Source organism: Phasianus colchicus, chromosome 2 (assembly GCF_987193195.1).
Source record: "Phasianus colchicus chromosome 2, bPhaCol1.hap1.1, whole genome shotgun sequence".
In the NCBI taxonomy this organism is placed as follows: Eukaryota; Metazoa; Chordata; class Aves; order Galliformes; family Phasianidae; genus Phasianus; species Phasianus colchicus.
The window spans coordinates 99,404,195-99,422,341 of NC_143437.1; the positions used below are offsets into that span (position 1 = coordinate 99,404,195).

General features: G+C 34.6%; 1 protein-coding gene across 14 annotated transcripts in view; it reads right to left on the reverse strand.

Annotated features, from left to right (window-relative positions):
* Window positions 1-2,306: 2,306 nt before the first annotated feature.
* CYRIA (CYFIP related Rac1 interactor A) overlaps window positions 2,307-18,147 on the reverse strand; it is a 53,230-nt gene continuing 37,389 nt past the window's right edge. For 9 of the 14 annotated variants that reach the window (XM_090136394.1, XM_090136395.1, XM_090136396.1 and 6 more), the window contains 9 exons: window positions 12,583-12,704; window positions 11,612-11,717; window positions 10,380-10,516; window positions 10,219-10,296; window positions 9,815-9,931; window positions 9,635-9,714; window positions 8,000-8,126; window positions 5,717-5,838; window positions 2,307-4,380 (listed from right to left, as the gene is read on the reverse strand). In XM_090136394.1, the coding sequence (XP_089992520.1) occupies window positions 4,317-4,380; window positions 5,717-5,838; window positions 8,000-8,126; window positions 9,635-9,714; window positions 9,815-9,931; window positions 10,219-10,296; window positions 10,380-10,516; window positions 11,612-11,717; window positions 12,583-12,704 (953 nt within the window). In that variant the 3' untranslated portion in view covers window positions 2,307-4,316. Of the gene's footprint in view, window positions 4,381-5,716; window positions 5,839-7,999; window positions 8,127-9,634; window positions 9,715-9,814; window positions 9,932-10,218; window positions 10,297-10,379; window positions 10,517-11,611; window positions 11,718-12,582; window positions 12,705-18,147 lie in introns of those variants that run through there. The other 5 variants (XM_090136397.1, XM_031611039.2, XM_031611030.2 and 2 more) reach the window with 3 other exon arrangements.

The window sequence follows — 18,147 nt, forward strand, 5'->3', positions numbered from 1 at the left end:
GAGATAACGAGACAGTGAGGTATACTGACAAATAGCTGAACTGCCAGGCTCAAAGGTGCGGTGAGTAGTAGCACAAAATCATTCTGGATTCCAGGCACTGGTGGTGTACCCATGGTTGATACTGGAGCCAATACTGTTTAACATCTTCGTTAATGATCTGGAGGGTGGGATGGGAATTTTGTAGATGAAACAGAACTGGGAGGAGTGGTTGATACACCAGATGCTTGTGTTGCCATTAAGAGAGAATCTCAGAGATTAGTGAATTATGAAGTTTAGCAATGGGAACCATCAAGTCATGTACCTAGAGAAGAATAACCTCCCCCGTTTGTACAGGTTGGGGGCCAAATAGCTACAAAGCAAAGCTACAAAGAAAGAAAAGTGAGGCACGTGTTGGGCAGCAGAATGCATGAGTCTGCGATATGCCCTCATAGGAAAAGTAAATAAAAGGCCAGGAGCATTCAGGGCTGCGTAAGGAATAGTATCATGAACAAACTGAGGAAGGTGATTCTTCTGCACTGTTCAGCACTGGTGACACACATCTGGACTGGTGGTACCGGGTATGGGGTTCCTGGTACAAGAAAGACATGGACTTACAGAAGTGAGTCCAGCAAAGGGCTGGGAGGAGACCAAAGCATCTGTCACATGAGTACAGGCTGAGAAAGCAGGGACTGTTTAACTTGGAGGAAAGATAGTTCAAGGGACTCCTACGAAACTGCACTACATGGCACAAAAAAAAAAAAAAGTGGTGTCCAGAGACAGGCAAGAGGCAACATGCACAGATGAGATTCATGAAATTGAGCCTAAATATATGAAACTATATGAAACTTTTTTTTTTTCCATAATGTTCATAATGTTGTTTGAACATTAAATTTTTCTTTTGTATTTCTCATTGTTTCTGAAGTCTTGTTTTGCAAATGTGAAAAAAAAAAAAGGATATTTGTCTACATTCAGATAGGTTTTCTTTAAGGCCTGTAGATATTTCAAAATGCATACAAATATCTTTGTAGTCAAAACTAGGTATGGGATGAAAAAAAGATGCCATATTTCCAAACACTTGCATACATGTACTGGTGCTGTATTTCTGTAGGAATATATTGATTCCATTAAGCTTCTCAAGAAGGAAATGAAAAAGGGGAGAGAGATCATTTTATATGACAAATTTGTGTCTTATTTTACTTAATTCAGTGTATTTATAGAACACAAGTTATCTTATATACTACTTCCATCTCAATACCAGTCTAAGATTAGCAGAAATACAATAGAAACACAGAGATGTTTTTTGTTGCTTTGTAAGTACATGGAAAACATTAGATAATTTATATGGGTGATGCTGCTCATCGCATACCGGTAAATATACTTCTAGCGACTATGCTTTTTGACAGCTGCTCAGTTTTGAAGTTATGAGTTATACTTCTGAATAGAGATTAAATCCATCAATTTTTTTTGCAGCTATTCTAGTCTTTCAAATTCATATCAACCTAAAATAGTACCTTTTTGTACCACAAAACAACCCCTCAACCTTTTTTTTTTTTTTTAGGGCTATTCTGATCCAAACTAGTCACACTTATTTATGCCAATTCTGAAATGCTCTCATTAAGATATGATCTTATGTATTCTTATGTAATGATGAGTCACAGAAGAAGCGTTGCCAAAATGGAGACCTAACTTTGACCACTAGCTTACAGAACCTCTCTTCTAAGAATAATTCACTTGCATTTAAGATGAAATGAATCATCCTCTGGTGATCTCACTGATTATAAAGGCAGTCTGAAATGTCCGTCACAGCCTAGGATGACTGATGTGCAGATATAAATTTCATGGATGGCCTCAAATTGCGCCAAGTTGGAGAAAAGTGGTCCAAGAAAGTGGTCAGGCACTGGAACAGATTGCCCAGGGAGGTAGTGGAATCACCAACCCTGGAGGCGTTCAAGAAAAGCTTAGATGTTGTACTGAGGGACATGGGTTCAGTGGGAAATACTGGCAATAGGTGGATGGTTGGACCGAATGATCTTAGAGGTCTTTTCCAACCTTGGTGATTCTATTATTCTATGATTTATCTCCTCTGCTATGAAAAGCATTATCAACAATTTTCCCATGTCAAGATGACAGACAGCTGACACTAACTGTCAAAAAATCAGGAACTGTTTAACTAACTTGAAGTTGTATCAGTGTGGCATGCAAGTGAAATAATTCAAATGATGTTTAAAGAAACTATACACTGAATATATATATATAAGTAAGCCTACTGTATATCTGAAATCCTTCTCAACTTTTCAATGTTGTCTAAATACAGACAGTGCCAATGCTTACTGTACCAAACTGTTTATTATTTCCAACAAACTTCTGTACAAAAACATCACAGCAGGCAAAGAAATTCAGTTTTTTTTTCAGCAAACAGCACATAACAACTTGCAGAATGCTTTAAAGTTTACATTTTTATTACATAAGTGATGAGTAACTTTCCTCTGGGCGACACAAAGATTTCATTGTTTGACAAGTGATTGCAGGTAAGCATGTATTAATGTTAGATACCAAAAGTCAATAGAATGATCTGTAATTCATGTTGACTTACCTAACTGAAAGTGACTATGAACAAAACAGAATTTCCCCTAATATATATTTGTAAATGCTTCCCCATTAAAAAATGGAGTTTGTAAACAGTGACTTTACTACTATAAAATAGTAGTACGATCACTGCTTCTGAAAAACAATTAGCAATTTCTAATTCTGTTCCTGATGATAGTGATCTGCTAAAACTGCAGATCTATGAAATGAACTCTACAGTTGCAGTGCTTTCCTGCATTGTTACATATATAACGCTAACATCTGTGGGTTCTCATGACATCTGAGAGACCTTATAATTCTGCTCACAAATAAACTCTAAGGCAATTCTAAAGAACTTATGAAAGTAATACTTTTTAAAGGCAGAGTTCATTGACTAAATTTGTAACAGTGCAGCTGAGTTTTAGCAGACCAAATGCATCTTCAAACTCTTATGGTTAATATTTTCAGAAGTGAAAAGCATGAAAACTCCAGTGACAGCAAACAACCTCTGATTATGTACACAAGAATAAACAAATCTGAACCTGTGCACAAGCACTGGAGTTTTCATGCATATATGCGAAGTACACAATTGAACATATTTTCAGAATGTGACCTCTGCAAGAATATGTACAGCAATTGCATATCACTCAGAGAAGACATTTAATAGAGAACAAGCACTTTGCTGCTTTTGGCAAAATATTTCTATTCCATTTACTGGAGAAAATTACTAGAAAGTAAGAACAACCAACTGAGTAAGGAAATCAACTCCTTGAAGCTTCAATCACATCTAGAAAAACAGTGAAAAGCAGTGAGCTGAAACATATCCGTGCTGATTCTGAATCAGCTGATGAATATTACTATCAGGAAATTGATAGAGCGCCTAGGAGCAGCTCAGGTCTTGAAAATTCTTTATATCATCCCTATCAGGCCAATTTGAAACTAGGGAAGTCTACTGCTACAAAAGAGTGTTTTGCTTTATTCAATTTTGTATTAGGAAAAATAATAATAATAAAAAAAATTATTTACCAGGCAGAGCTGTCTCTAACAGATAATGTTTGCCATGATGTATTTACACTGCAAAACCCTTTCTTTTAAAGACATTAGCATTTTCCCTTACCTTTCTAAATCTAATAAAATTAATCAGAATTTTCAAAATCTAGCAATGGTCTTGAAATACACTTTATATTTATTTATATAGTATCTGAAATCATATTAATTTTCCCAGTCGTGGAAAAGAGCAGGTTATACATATTAAAAGAGGCAAAATGACCTCTTTTGCAATACATTTTTGGATGTTGGCCAGCACATAACCCTTAAAATTAGATAGATCTCCACTAATTACAGGAAAAACAACATATTTAATGAAGCTGATGAACATTCAGGTATTCTCCTATATCTACAATTTTACTTTCTCTTTTATTAAGTTTCTCCTCCTTTAAAGTTCATCTCCTATGGCAACTTTGACATTTCAGTTTATCTGATTTCCATTTTATCTTCCAGAGAAGGCATTTAAGAATTAAAATGCACAGATAAACTGTTTCAGCTAAAGTATCTAAGTAAAAAAGTATTTTAAAGGTCAAAAGATAAAGGCTAGCATATAAACTTAGGCTGCATCATAGTCAGTTGGGTAATGACTACAAGTTCATATATTTTAGCAATGTGAAGAAAATGGTTATGTAAATACACACAAGTATTAACATCAAACTGTATTAAATTATGTAAACATACACATCTTCTGTGGTCAATACAAACATCTAAGTCGTCTCAGGACACTACTGCAGCATAGCTCGGATTTGTTTGGAAGTAGATTCATCATTCAGGTGTTTTGTAGTGAACCTACAAATTACAAATTAGAACAGTATTTAATAAAACAAGCAGGGATTTTAAAAGTCTAAAAAACTCACTGGCTGTTTTTGAAATCCATGTAGTTCGTTTACACAAAGATGCATATATATTCCTTTATTCACTGATCACTGGAATTTTAATTACTAATTGTCTACTGCTCTTTATTTTCTAAATATCCCTTACATGAAATTATTCTTTGTTAATAGGTTGAGAACTGAGGCTAAATCCTGGCCTCGAGCCAACAATTGTAGCAGTATTAGTGCAGCAAGAATGTCAATTTAAAAGAGAGGCCTGCAGTCAAATGCAGTGTCTGTGGTATGGCAGGAAACTGAAGTCAAATTGTCTTATTTCAAGAACAGCACTTGATTCTGTAAAATTCTCTTTCTTTCAGTTAAATCCTCAAAAGAAATACAATACATGAGATAACGTGAGAAATAAGGTAAAAACTACTAAAAGGATTTAAGAACCTAAATTGAATTTTGACAAAACCTAAAAGCTTAATTTTAAGAATCTGTCTTAAAGGTCCTGTACCCTTATATCTTATGACATAGAGCGTTTCCTGTTTTTTTTGTTTGTTTGTTTGTTTTTAAACCAGAAGTCTGTTTGGTGTTGAGCTGCACATTTAGGAATATCTTAGGAGGAATAAAGAGCTTGTAGTGTGTTTCTTCCATTTAAGCCCAAACATATTCTCCACTGTGTATGTTGGTAGGGAAATCAATCATTGCACAAGCTCAAAAGACATCTGATAGCCGTAGGATTTAACTCCACATCAATTTCAATTCAAAAGATATGATAAGCAAAAGCAGAGGTGGTTATGGCAATACTTCTTCCTCTATCCAAGCAGCTAGAGAATTCAACACAGCTGTAAAAAATTTGGTGCTATGACTCTTTTCTGAGTTTCAGAGAAGTCGTATCATTGTGTCTTGTTTTCCAAGACAGCACTTTTAACTCTCAGCTACAGGACTCGGATTTGGGTAGCTGTCTTCTTCAAGTTGTATCATTAAGCAAAATTAAAATAAAATGGTTTACTTGATCCAAATGAAAGAATAAAGGGGAGTATAAATAGTATGAGAAATTAGGCAATTAAATGAACTTTTATTATCTCTATCATTCATGGAGATTATGACTTCCAGTATCAATAATCATTGCCTATAAAAGTGAAATGGAACTGAGAGGAAGAATATAACTTAAGAAAACCTCAGGTGATAAAGCCAAACCTGAAATAACAGTTTTCTTAATAGATTATAAGGTTAAAAAGTCTTAAATTTTTTAAAAATTAGGAGGAAAAAAAATTAAGGCTGAATGACTCCAGTGACTCCATACATACCTGAGAGCATTCAGAAGTCCTTCCACAGTGTCAGGTGGTTGTTCCTTTAAAACTTTTATGCATCCCTTCATCTGGGAACAGAAGCATGCCACTACTGAACAATAATACATGAATTGCACTAGCTGAAAACAAGGAAAACTTTCACCAAAGATAGGCAGCCTTTTTTTCCTACTGAATGTTAATGCTGCTTTATATGAAACAATAAATGTGTATCTTACTTAAAATTATGTGCAATTAAAAAATTAAAATATAATTAAAATGAAAATATAATCTTATTTAAAAAGCACGTGTGGATAGTAAATTATAAATGAAATGTATATATTTTAATTCACATATAATTTCCCCAACTGCAACTTAAAAAAATATTCAAGAACAGTTGATAAACACAAAAAGAATAACCAGGATTTTAAGAGACAATTCCCTGTCACTGCTGTTAGGAACTGTAAGAATAAATGTGTCAACTTTGACTTTTATATTTATACTTGTACACAAGTACTTGTACACATTTTCAGTATTCAGTCTCTAGTTGTAAGTAGTGAAAGCTTACAGTTTGTTTCATAACTAGTTGTTTCTAACTTCATCTGAGATGAGAAGTCCCTGATGCTGATTTTAAACACCACAGTGAAAGAACATCTGCTTGAGAGAGTACAAAAATCAGGCTGAAAACACTTTCCAAATTTACAACAGAAAAAATGAAGCAGAGAAAGCAGACACAGAACTCATCTGATCCAATCTACAGAATTCCTATGTAGTTCACAGAGCGGAATGTTAAATTCCTCCAACCTATTCAGAATATAACTTCAGATGTAGTTAATCATGCTCTGGAAGTACCCTTTTCTTCCATTGCTAGGTATACATCTAGTACCTATCCAGAAGCCAGTCTAGGTGAAACTCAAAAAACTCAGTGTACATTATGCAGTAGCAATGCATGTTCAGGCAAACTCAACGCAGAGAAAAATTCAAATTATTCAATTCCACTTTTGTTAGAATCAGAATCCTTAAAGCAGTCAAAAAAGAGCAGCTCTTGGACATCTAAGCTAGGTGCCTATAATCAACAGCTTGAAATAGTCTTGAAAAAGTAAGGAAAGGTTAGTTTGAACCACTGTCCCTTAACTCCTAAAATGGATTCCAAGAAGTGATTGGCTTGGAAAACAGAATTGTTTATTATAGTAAAACAAATGCATCTACTGATTTATTTATTTATTTATTAAGAGAATAATCCCCAAACTAATTAAACCAATTAAGATTAGGGACCATTTGCTCATTTTTAAAAAAACTAAGTTGTTCATTTTCAGCCTTTCATTTACATTAACTATAATGTAAGGTTACAAGGCTTTCAGATAAATGCGAGAACCAAAAGTGCACACACTGTATATACAGTCCTATGAAAATTTTTACTTGTGCTGTCTCTGTAGGCATGAGACTGCATTAGCAGTCAGGAAGTCTGCATTCAATTCCCAGGCTCTATCTGCTGCGTGACCTTCAGCAAATCAATTCACCTCTTTCTGACATATCTTTCCCTCTGTTAAGCAGAGTCAAAAAAGCAATGTGGTAAAATAGTATTATCTGCAGATAAAAAATGCTAACAAAGAATGTATATATATATATATATATATTTTTTTTTTTCTTTAGAAGTAGGCTGTTTTGTAAAGGGAAGGACTAACCATGAATTACAGATTATTTCTGTTGAAATATGTGCTTTATGAGATTTAGGTTAGTAAAAACATGCAGCACAAAAAGAGTACTTTTTTGTGTGTGTGCTTGCAGTATCTCAGATGAAAATATAAAGTTGATTCTGCTGTGACTGGTCATGCCAAAACTAAAACTGAAGGCTCATTATTAGCATTACAACAGTAGGATTTCAGTTCTCTTACTTTAGATCTCAGGCTAAGCAGAGACAATATAGAATAGTTGCTTATTTACAACAGAGCTAGAACCAAAAATGAGCATTTCAGCATAAAGAGATTACATGATAAATAAAAACTTATGACTACAGAACTTATTCAAGTGTATCACAGAATTATTATAGTGTAACCATACAGCTGGCAGAAAAACAGAGATAGAGACAAATGAGTATCTATGTCTGAGAGAAAAAACAAATACTAATTTTAATTTCAAACAAGCTGATATATGAAAGCAAGCAGGTGAAGGTAAATTCTAAGTTTTGCCACTCAAAAGTTATTAAAAATGATTTAGAAAAAGTCATAAGTCTGTGCTGAAAAAAAATCCACAGGCTGTTCTGTGTTCTCAAACCTATGTGATATTAAGAAAGGTCATTCTTACATCAATCTTTGATGTCTTTGAGAAAGCTCCCACAGGATGAACATGATCATACAGTATGATAACTCCCACCATTACTCTCATGCAGAACATAAGAGTCTCTTCACTGGTGAATCTACTCCTGTACTCTCTGAAAAACAACAGGAAAAAAAATATCTTGACTGTTTTTAAGTGGACAGTTTTGCAAACCAGGCTACGAAGGAACAAAACCTAAACATTGTACTTAAAAATAGTATAACAAAAATTTTTGCAAAATTTTAAAGACCTTTAAATTGCTTAAGTCCCTGTCAATTTACAAAGAAGGTTAGAAAGCAAATAGATATTTAAATCTGTTTTACCAAACATTCCCAGTTCATATCCTCGTTTCTGTGAGGCCAGCAACTTTTGCTTAAGTGTTCCATGGCTGATAAAATATGATGGAGACTCGTCATACTTCTGCTTCTTCTTAGAAACACAGCATATGGGACCTCGCAGGAAAACTATTCTTTTTGCTTAAATTCTTACTAAGAAACTAGTAACATTTAGGCAGAATCTAATTTCAGCAGCTTTTAAGTACAGGCCTTCACCTGGGTTCATAATTACTGATATATCTTCCCAAAGTACATAGGCAACTTCAACAACCCATGTTCACCAGACATCTAAAAAAGTAGAGGTATATTGTATGGGAACGGATTGAACTCATTCCAAAGAGTTTCTCTTTGACTCTGACTTTTCAACTACAAAATAAGAATATAGATGATACAGTTAAGACAATCCCTATCACTGCTCTTCTACCTTCATAAAGAAGTGAATTAAATGTAATAGAGAGAAGCAGAATGCCTGAAAAATGGCAAGCACCACTGTTACAAAACAAATATAATTTAAGTAGATAATACATGTATTTGTCTACTGTTACTATTTTCAATATAAAATTTTATTTAAAATAAAATTAAAATTTCCAAAAGCTGTACTGTAGTATCCCTCAGCTTACAATGACTTCAGATTTCATCCTCTGATTTATAGCTATAAATACAGCATCATAACATGACCAGATTTAAAGGCTATAGAAATTTAAATGTGAAAGTGTCTGATTATCTCCCAGTTAAAACTAAATACTGGATAATAAACTCAATTTTATCTTCTGGTAGACAACTCACAATTTACTGTTTCTCTACTTATGCAAAAAAAAAAAAAAAGCTTACACATATGGGTATTTTCAGTGACTCATACTAAGATATCACAGGATTTTGAGACGATTCCCATCTACTATGCGCGCATCTGTGCCAAAATCCAGCCCCTAAGCATGGTAATAATTTTGCAGGATGGGCAAGAAACAGTAGTTGCCCTATAGTTCTGGTTAGACCAACAGATACCAAAGCCTATGAAAGATTATACTTGTATGTTAACCTTCATTGAAATACAAACCCTTCCTAATTCAGCGCTGATTTGTGAAAAAAATATCTAAGATGGTTAAAATAGGAGGCAAAAAGGCAAAACTTTCTAAAAACGAATTGTGCTTTGTTCATCAGTGTGACTGCAACTTAAGGCAAGCAGGAAATCGTTTGGAAAAAAAAAACAACTGTTTATTCCAGATGGAAATAAATAAACATGGTAAAAATTGTCACATACAATAAAAACAAGATTTAAGATGAAACTTACGGTGTTTCCAACATGACTTTACATACACTAGCCATAGTACTTAAGCAGTCTGTTGTATTTTCAATTGGCAACGTTTTATTCTAGAAGGGTTAAAAAAGAGTACATCATTGAGTACATCATTTTGTAAAATTAAAATTAAGAGTGTCTGTGTGTTTTTCCCTTTTCTCTCCTGTTACTTACTTCTGATACAAAATGTGTAGTTGCATTACTGAGTGTTTTCAGCATTGGTGTCGCTTCTGCATAGAACAGGGACATCCTATTGGCCATTTCATTGTTGACTTCATTCTCGATATCTAGCTGAAAAAAACATGAAAAAAAAAAGTTAGTTAAACCCTTAAAATCTTGACTGTAGCAAGAAAAAGATACAGCACATGTTCATGTCAGGAAGCAGATTGCTGAATTAATAGTTCCAGCCTAATCACTTTATCCAGACTGCTGTTTAACTCTCACTGTGAAGGTGACAATATGACAGCTAACGAATCAAAAAAAACCACCAAAAAAACCACACTACCACAAATGGTGTAAGTATACACAAAATGATACATATTTCTGCATGAAGAGTAGATCAGACCTTATTTACTTACATGCATGTTGTTTATCCTGTTGCGACTTATTGTCCGCCTATAATAACTGAAGTCATTCTGAATTGCTGGGTTTCTCATCTTAGTGAAAGAAAACAGAAAATAATCAGTTTTGATTCAAAATATATGGAAAAAAAAAAAAGCATGCAGTAAAAGATTTTAACCTTAAGTTCATCAAAACGAAGAGTAAAATGTAAGATTTCTGCAAACTCTTTAGCCAGAGCCTGTTCCCGTTCCAGGTGTTGAGTTGGAGTATAAGGTGGACATGTCAAAGATTCCAGTAAGCTCTGCAGGGCCTTTTCTAGAAATAAAATATATTTTTTTCAGTCCATATTAAGGTAAGACTTTACGTAAATATTTAAATATGCTTTGTTAGACGAGAAGGCAGGCTTAGAATATGCACAGCCCTAACAAGAATCCCCTTCGTTTCTATTCTAAGGTGAGAAACATTAGTCAAAGGAATTTCTTGCTAAGTTTTGTTAAGCTTTCTGCCATTTTCTCTCCATTTTGTATCAATGAACTCTTTTCCATTATGTCCCTTTTTTCCATCTCACACCCTTTATCTCGGAACCCTACCAAAAGTTCTACGGAGAAAGCATTTCTCCTATATTCAAATGTTCTGCTCTCTCTTTTTCATCTTCCTGAATTAGCCATCAACACAGTACAGAGATTGTTCTGGCATCTTAGTTATTGAAAGTGTACTCTTAGGCACTGATAGCAATGTAGTTCAGCTCCTGTGGCTATAATTACTAACATTACTCAAAAAGTGATAGGCATAGCAGGACTTTATAGAAGAATTCCCCTTACTGGGAACTTTCCCACTTTATGAAGACACTTTTTTTGCACAAAGATTGTCATCCAGAGTCTTAATTCGAGGTTTAATTACATCATTTTTTGAGGGCAGTGCGGATGGTTAAGTCAGTTTAAAATGCGTCCAGCCTTGCATTTTCACCCTGCAAGAGAGTATCGATATCCTCCTGTTTCTGTTATCCTCCTCCTTGTTATTTAAAAGCAAATCTCGAAATATTTTTGTCTTCAGTCCTTTTAAAACTCTGTTCTGTATGAGAATTCAAATTAAAAAAAGTAAACTGCATCAGTACAACAAACATCAATGAAGTGTTGAACAGTGGGAGGCATCAGATAAAAACTTTACAGTCGCAATTGCATTCTCTGTGCTATATTTAGATAATATACAGTTTAGGTGGCAAGCCAACAAACTTTAAATAATTTTAAATCAAAACAAGATAACAAAACTACACTGAGAAACGTGACTGAAGGCAAACATCTGTTAAGATCAAAGAGACAAAACAAAAGCTCTTTAAAAATTAGTGGAAAAAGAAATTTCATATTTCTTTAAAGTAACTGAATAAAACAAACATACTAAACCAGGGCTCACCTAATCTCAGCGAAAACTCATAAAAGCGCTTCAGCCTCACAACCAGAGGACACACTGAATTCCATGCTTTTTCTTGTAACTGGATATCATTGGGGTTTTGTATTGCCTGAAATGAAAATTCCACATAAAGAACTGTGAATTACAGACAGCAAGTAAAAGGTGATTTGGAAGTTGTCCAGTACAGTATTTCAGAAAATGAGTACTGTAAAACATAGGACAATTATAAGAATTAACATTGTGTGAGAAAGTTATTAAGACTAAAAAACTACCATTCTTTTCCATCTTCCCTTTAGCATAATAACTTAAAAATATTCATTCTAATCCAACACTGACAGGAATCTTTTAAATCTTTTAACACATACTTTGAATAAAAACATACTGCAAAAGCATCAGGAGTATAAGTACTGTATGCAGAAATAAACAGCTTTTTACAATTATTATTTTAAACTAACGTAGCTAAGAGCTCACACTAAAATTTGAGGGTGACACAGGGAAAGGTTTGGTCAGCTGAGACAAACTGTAAGTTACAATTCAGAATTGTACCTCAAAACTAGTGTAAGACACCTGCAAAATTGATATAAAATTCCAATTTACTGTATTTCATTACCTCACTTACATAGAATAGCTATTTCCAGTATTTTTCCCTAAGAAATAATACTCAAATGTCAGAAACTCATTAAGTATTAGTTCTTAACTGAAACTTTAGCCATATACCACATAAGGTATATGAAACTGTCTCAAAGTGAAAAATAAGTATTAATTAATTGATAGTAGTAGACCCAAAACAAATTCCAAAAGCCATCATTTAATAATTTAACATTACAGCTTATAACGTTGCACTGAATCCATAAGTTTTCAAAACAGAATTATAAAGATTCTTATACAGTTCCACAGAATGTGCCTGGATACAGAACACGCTGTTTTGTTCAATTTTTCTTTCAGAGAATTCCCATTGGCCTGAACAAACATACATCTCTAATTTCTTGTCCAGCTCCTTTGTAAGCCTGAAGATCTGCAAGCATACTTTCTGAGTCCTGTAAAACTGCACTGATCTGATTCCATACTTCTCTTTCTCCATCTGTGGGCTGGGCATCTAAGAAACATAAAAGTAAAATGCGTAAGACAAAATTTAGCAGCAACACTGACAGCAAGATTATTCAGTTTGACTTAACAATGTTATATCACTTGACTTTTGCCTTTTTTTTTTTTTTTTTTTAAGGTACAGTTATTCTGCACTGCCATTCAGCTAACATTAAAGTTTTCCCATTGTTCTGGTAATCTCTGGCTCAGAAGTCTCTTCTCAGCATCATAAGGCAGTGTAATTAGAAAAGAGGATACTGTCTTGGTCTTTTAGTAAAAAGGCACCTCACTCATGAGCTCCATAGATCAATTATAAAGGATTGCTTATTTTCCTTGCAGCTTGGGGATAAAATCAAGCCTTTCAGTGGATGGTGCAGTAGAATATTATGCCATGTCATCCTTCCTCCAGGCTTCCCTAACTGACTAATTTTCTCCTTCTATGCAAGATAGGTACAGTACTATATAAACATTTTCTTTTTGAATGGCAGAGACCATTTCTACTACTGAACAGTAGTTCTATTTAACCAGTTATATCAATCATCACTTTGTTTTCATTGTGGGAGTGGAGTGTTATGTAGACCTTCTACATTCAGAGTAATGACATTCTGAAGGAAATCAAAACGCCGACATGTCTATCAGGTCCTGTACCTGGCTTGGGGCAATTTCAAACCTCAATACAGACTGCAGGACAGATTGAGAGCAGCTCTGAGAAGAACAATATGGAGGTGTTGGTGGACAGAAACTGGATGTGAGGGAACCAGTGCATATGTGTGTCCCAGAGAGCCAGTTTTAACCTAGTCTGCATCACAAGAAGCATGGCCAGTAGGCCCTCTACTCCACTCTCATCATGCCCATCTGTGGCAGTGTTCAGCTCCAGCACAAGAAGGGTATGAACCTGTTAGAGCAGACCCAGGGGAGGTCACAAAGATCATCAGAGAGCTGAAGCACCTCCGCTGTGGAGATGAGCTGAGAGAGTTGGGGTTGTTCAGCCTGGAGAAGAGAACGTTCCCAGGAGACCTTAGTGAACTTTCAGTGCTTAAAAGGGGCTTATTATAAAGATGGAGGGAGACTTGAAACAACACTACTTCATACTTCAGAAGGAAAGCAGAAACAAGAAGAAAACTACTTCAAATATGAAAATCCCAGTTCAGACATGGCTGCTGAACTGAACTATTAGTTAATATTAGGTTTGCAGTGATACTGTTTCTTTCCCCAAGCTGCAAGAAATTCAAGGTGTACACACCATAATGGTTCTTCGACCTTGTGAAAAAGAAGGGAACAAAACAGAAATATTTCTAAGTTTCACAAGGAACTTGATATTTTTGCTTAAAACTTCTATACTATCCACAATTGAGTAGAGGGAAGGAAGGAATCATCTGTAAGTCAGTATCCACACACTAATAGTTTTAATAAAAGTTAATTAAAATAATGTTTCCAGCAAATATTAAGGCATAAAAGAGAGTAAGCTATTGATTAGTACAAATCACAAGTGTAAAATCTGCACAATCACATCACCAGAAGCATGATTTGGTTAACAAAAAACTTGTATGCTACTTTTACAGTTCATTTGCTTTAAAATGTATTGCCCCCTAATAAAAATTTAAACTCTCTGGACTGCTCATCACTGTGGGATTTAGAATTGGTCTTTAATAACATCCATTGTAGTCATTATTTTCCAGATTTTCCCAATTCATTTTTTGAAAGTTGGTGAAAGGGTGAGTACTTGAAACCAATTGAGCTTTCTGCAGTATCTCAGCATATGGGAAAGGAGGAATAGGAGAAGGGTAGATGGCTGGAAAAGGGAAGGGAAAGGAAGAAGGCTGCAAAGGCTAGAGAGCAATAGGCTTAGCTTGCACTTGCAGAAGCGGTTTATATGTATGCAGAAATTGTTTAGCTTAAAAATGAAAGGAGGGAGGATGGTTCAGGCTTTTTTTTTTTTTTTAACATGCATCTTATGTGTGAACTGTATGTTATGCAAATACATGCTCTGATAAAATTATGGTCATGTTTCAAAAGGGATTTTACATTAAGATTTTGACAAACATGGTTAGCTAACATATCTGTGATTGATCACTTTGTAAAGGACTTCATCTTGCTTTGAACTATAACAACAAAAATTCAAAGAAACAAAGAATTCTTCATTCTGGCTTTTAAAATTGTTTTCCTATTCCAACAATACCAAAGCTCATTTCACTGTTCTAAATAAATAAATAAATAAATACTATTCCTGAATCACCTCTTGTAACCCTAACTCCAGACAATCAGCACATGCTTAAACAATTTGAACACATTTATAAATAAATCCATAGTAACTAGCTAATCCACGCTGAGTGCAAGCCCTCTCAATAGAAAGGTCCCATTACTTCTGAATGTACCAAATTTCAAGTCTGACAGACTTCAGAGTACCCTCAAGTCTGACAGTCTTTATAGTACTCATGATTATTTATCAGAATACTCTTTCTTTAGCAAGACAAAACAGGAAACCGATCCACCTGCCTCTGATAACTAAATAAATTCTCTGGAACAAGTCCATTTGTAGATTCATTATATATGTCAGGTACTTAATAAGGTTGGAAGGTGGAACAAACTTTTTTTTCTGAAAATACATCATTTGTTTAAAAAGATATATCCTATCTCATCCTTCACCAGTTATGCTTTTGAAAAAAACATAGAAACTGCAACATACATTACACATCAATACTCAAAGGACAAGATTATATATAAAAGAATGGATATGAAGTACTTACTTTTACAAAGTCAAGCGTAACACTATCTCAACAATTAAGGCATAACAAGTCATTTGTAAAAAAAGTATTTCCAATCCATGCACTCTTTCTGCATCTGAAATGCAGACCAAAAAGCAGAGAACTTCATTCCACCCTCAGTCAACGTAATTGGAAGTTAAAGGGATTCACACTGAGACTGGATAATGCTTGTATTTCAAGTGTATTAAATGTGCAATCATATTTGTCAGATAATATCATGGCCACCTGATTATGACAGTCATGCAAAAGAGCAGTGAGTTCAACAAGGTGTCTTAAAGGCTCTGCTTTCAGCATTTCAGCAAGTTAGAGCACAGCATATGTGTATAAATATACATACACACACACATTTCAGGTCTGACACCATGACAATGATTTTTCCCCTTCCAATCTGGCACATGATTAGAAAAAAGGCTAAGCTTATGTTCTTGACAAAGACAGAAAGTATTACCTTCAACTCCAGTGAATAATGCATTTCAGAGAGTATGAGAAGTTGCTATATCTCATACATTAAAAAGAATGGCAATGATGGAAAAAATAACCTGCTTGACATATGCCAGAATTCCATAATTAGCCAGAACAAAATGAAGCTCTCTTAAATGAGTATGAGGCTATGCCACAGGAACAAGCATGAGGTCATTGGTTTGTTGCTCTCAGCCCTGTAACACATGAGGAGTGGACATCCTCAAGAGGATGCCCTTGGACTAAACCATCGCTTCTTGCTTAGGGCACTTTCTGAAGTGCAAGAGATGAGTTTAATCTCGCTCTGGCTGGAGAGAGATTACACTTCCAGCCTCTCTGCCTGCGGAGCAAGGGCACTTATTAACATCCCGCAAAAAATGGGCAGTTGCTCTGCTGTTAGACATGTTCCATTAATAGACACTTTTAATCATATATGAGCAACTATAACTCAATTTCATAAATCTTTCTGTGATAGTGCAGGAGGAATACTGGAAAGTAATTATCCTCGATTCTTTGGAGAAGGATCACATAACAAGCCCACCTAGCTAACATTTAGAAAAAAGGGAAACCTGTTCAGGTTCTGCATTCAGAGAGTTTGGTCTTATAAAAGACATATGTATCTGGTGAGAGGATGGAATGAAGATGCCACTTCAAGACTGACAAAAGCTTACAAGCTTTTTGAAGCGTGTTTTGAAACTTTAATCTTTTAGGTTCAAAAACAAATTGTTATTACCAACCTTCAAATTACTCCCAAGAATTCATATTCAAATACTTATTCACCTGAAAACTAGGCAGCAGTAGTTTGACAACAGAGTTCTGCAAAAATGAGAACTCGTAACATGCTACAGAAAGAGCTTTGAATGCCCAGAATTCATTTACCTTTTACAGATTTAATCAATGTCAAGATCTAATGAACAAAACAGCTGAATGGAGAATAACCAATTTCAAGGGAATCACCCTATGGAGTAACAATGAAACCTTAATTAGCTGTGAAGACCACAAACTCACAGGACTTAACATGCACTCACTCTTCCTAACAAGGTTTTATTCAAGTTATGAGCAAAGATGGGCAAACAGGTATATGATAAATTCAAATTTATCATTTAAATATTTAAAATGTCACTTTGAATACAAAAACATCAAATGTAGAACACAACAGTTTGCTATCTGGAAATAAGAGACTTTTTCTTTATTTAAGTACTTCAGCAGATCTTCCAACATTAATTGATCATTCCAACATTTAATTTTTTTTTTTTTTTTTTTTTTTTTTTTTACAGCTGCATAGGAGAACACTCTTCTCTACACTAACCTCTGAAGTTGGGCATTACTTATCTTCAAGGTAGGATTGGAAAATTCTTCAAATTGTTTCTACTTCTACAGATTAACAGCTATTCCATGGCTCAAGAATGAGAGAGCATACAGAACTGCTTCTGCCATATAACATTAATTGAAATTAGTAAGAGATTCAATCTTTTAAAAAATATAATCAGAGTTACAAAACTTGGTTCCTTGATTCTTGATTGGACTCAAGAATTGGATTCAATGACATCAGTAGAACATGTTGTAAGGAATACAACTGATCATACATATAGATAACTGCAGAAAAGAGGAGTACCTTGATATTCTAAATAATTTGTGGTAGCACTGAATTTTCAAGGAGAAAATTAAAATAGCCATTAAAAATTTTTGGAAGGAGAAATTTTAAAACACACTCATTTTTGTTTCCTGATTCTTTCTTATTTCAAACACAGCACAAGGCAGAATTTGAAAAGAAAAAGAAAAAAAAATGTAGGTGAGAAAACTTGATTTTTCTAGATGTCCTCTTTCTACTTGCTCACTTTTCAAGAATTGCAGAGAGATATTTTGGAAGATCTAAAGCTAAATATGAAAAAAAATTGGTTGGTAAAAATATTAAAGAGAAAAGTGAGTTTATACTTTAAAATAAGCAAAGAAAAAGAAATTTAAAAGATGCCATGTCATATGACCTCCTCAAATTTTTCAAAGCAGGATTCTGTCCTGGAGAATAGTAACTTTTAAAAAATAAATATCTGTGTGTGGCATAGAAGAATTCATACTAGGTTATTCTTACAAGTCATTACTGAGGGGGTATTCAAGGCCAGGCTTGATGTGACTCTGAGCAGCCTGGTGTAGTGGCTGGCAACCCTACCCATGACAAGGGGGTTGAAACTAGATGATCTTTATGGTCCTTTTCAACCCAGGTCATTCTATGAT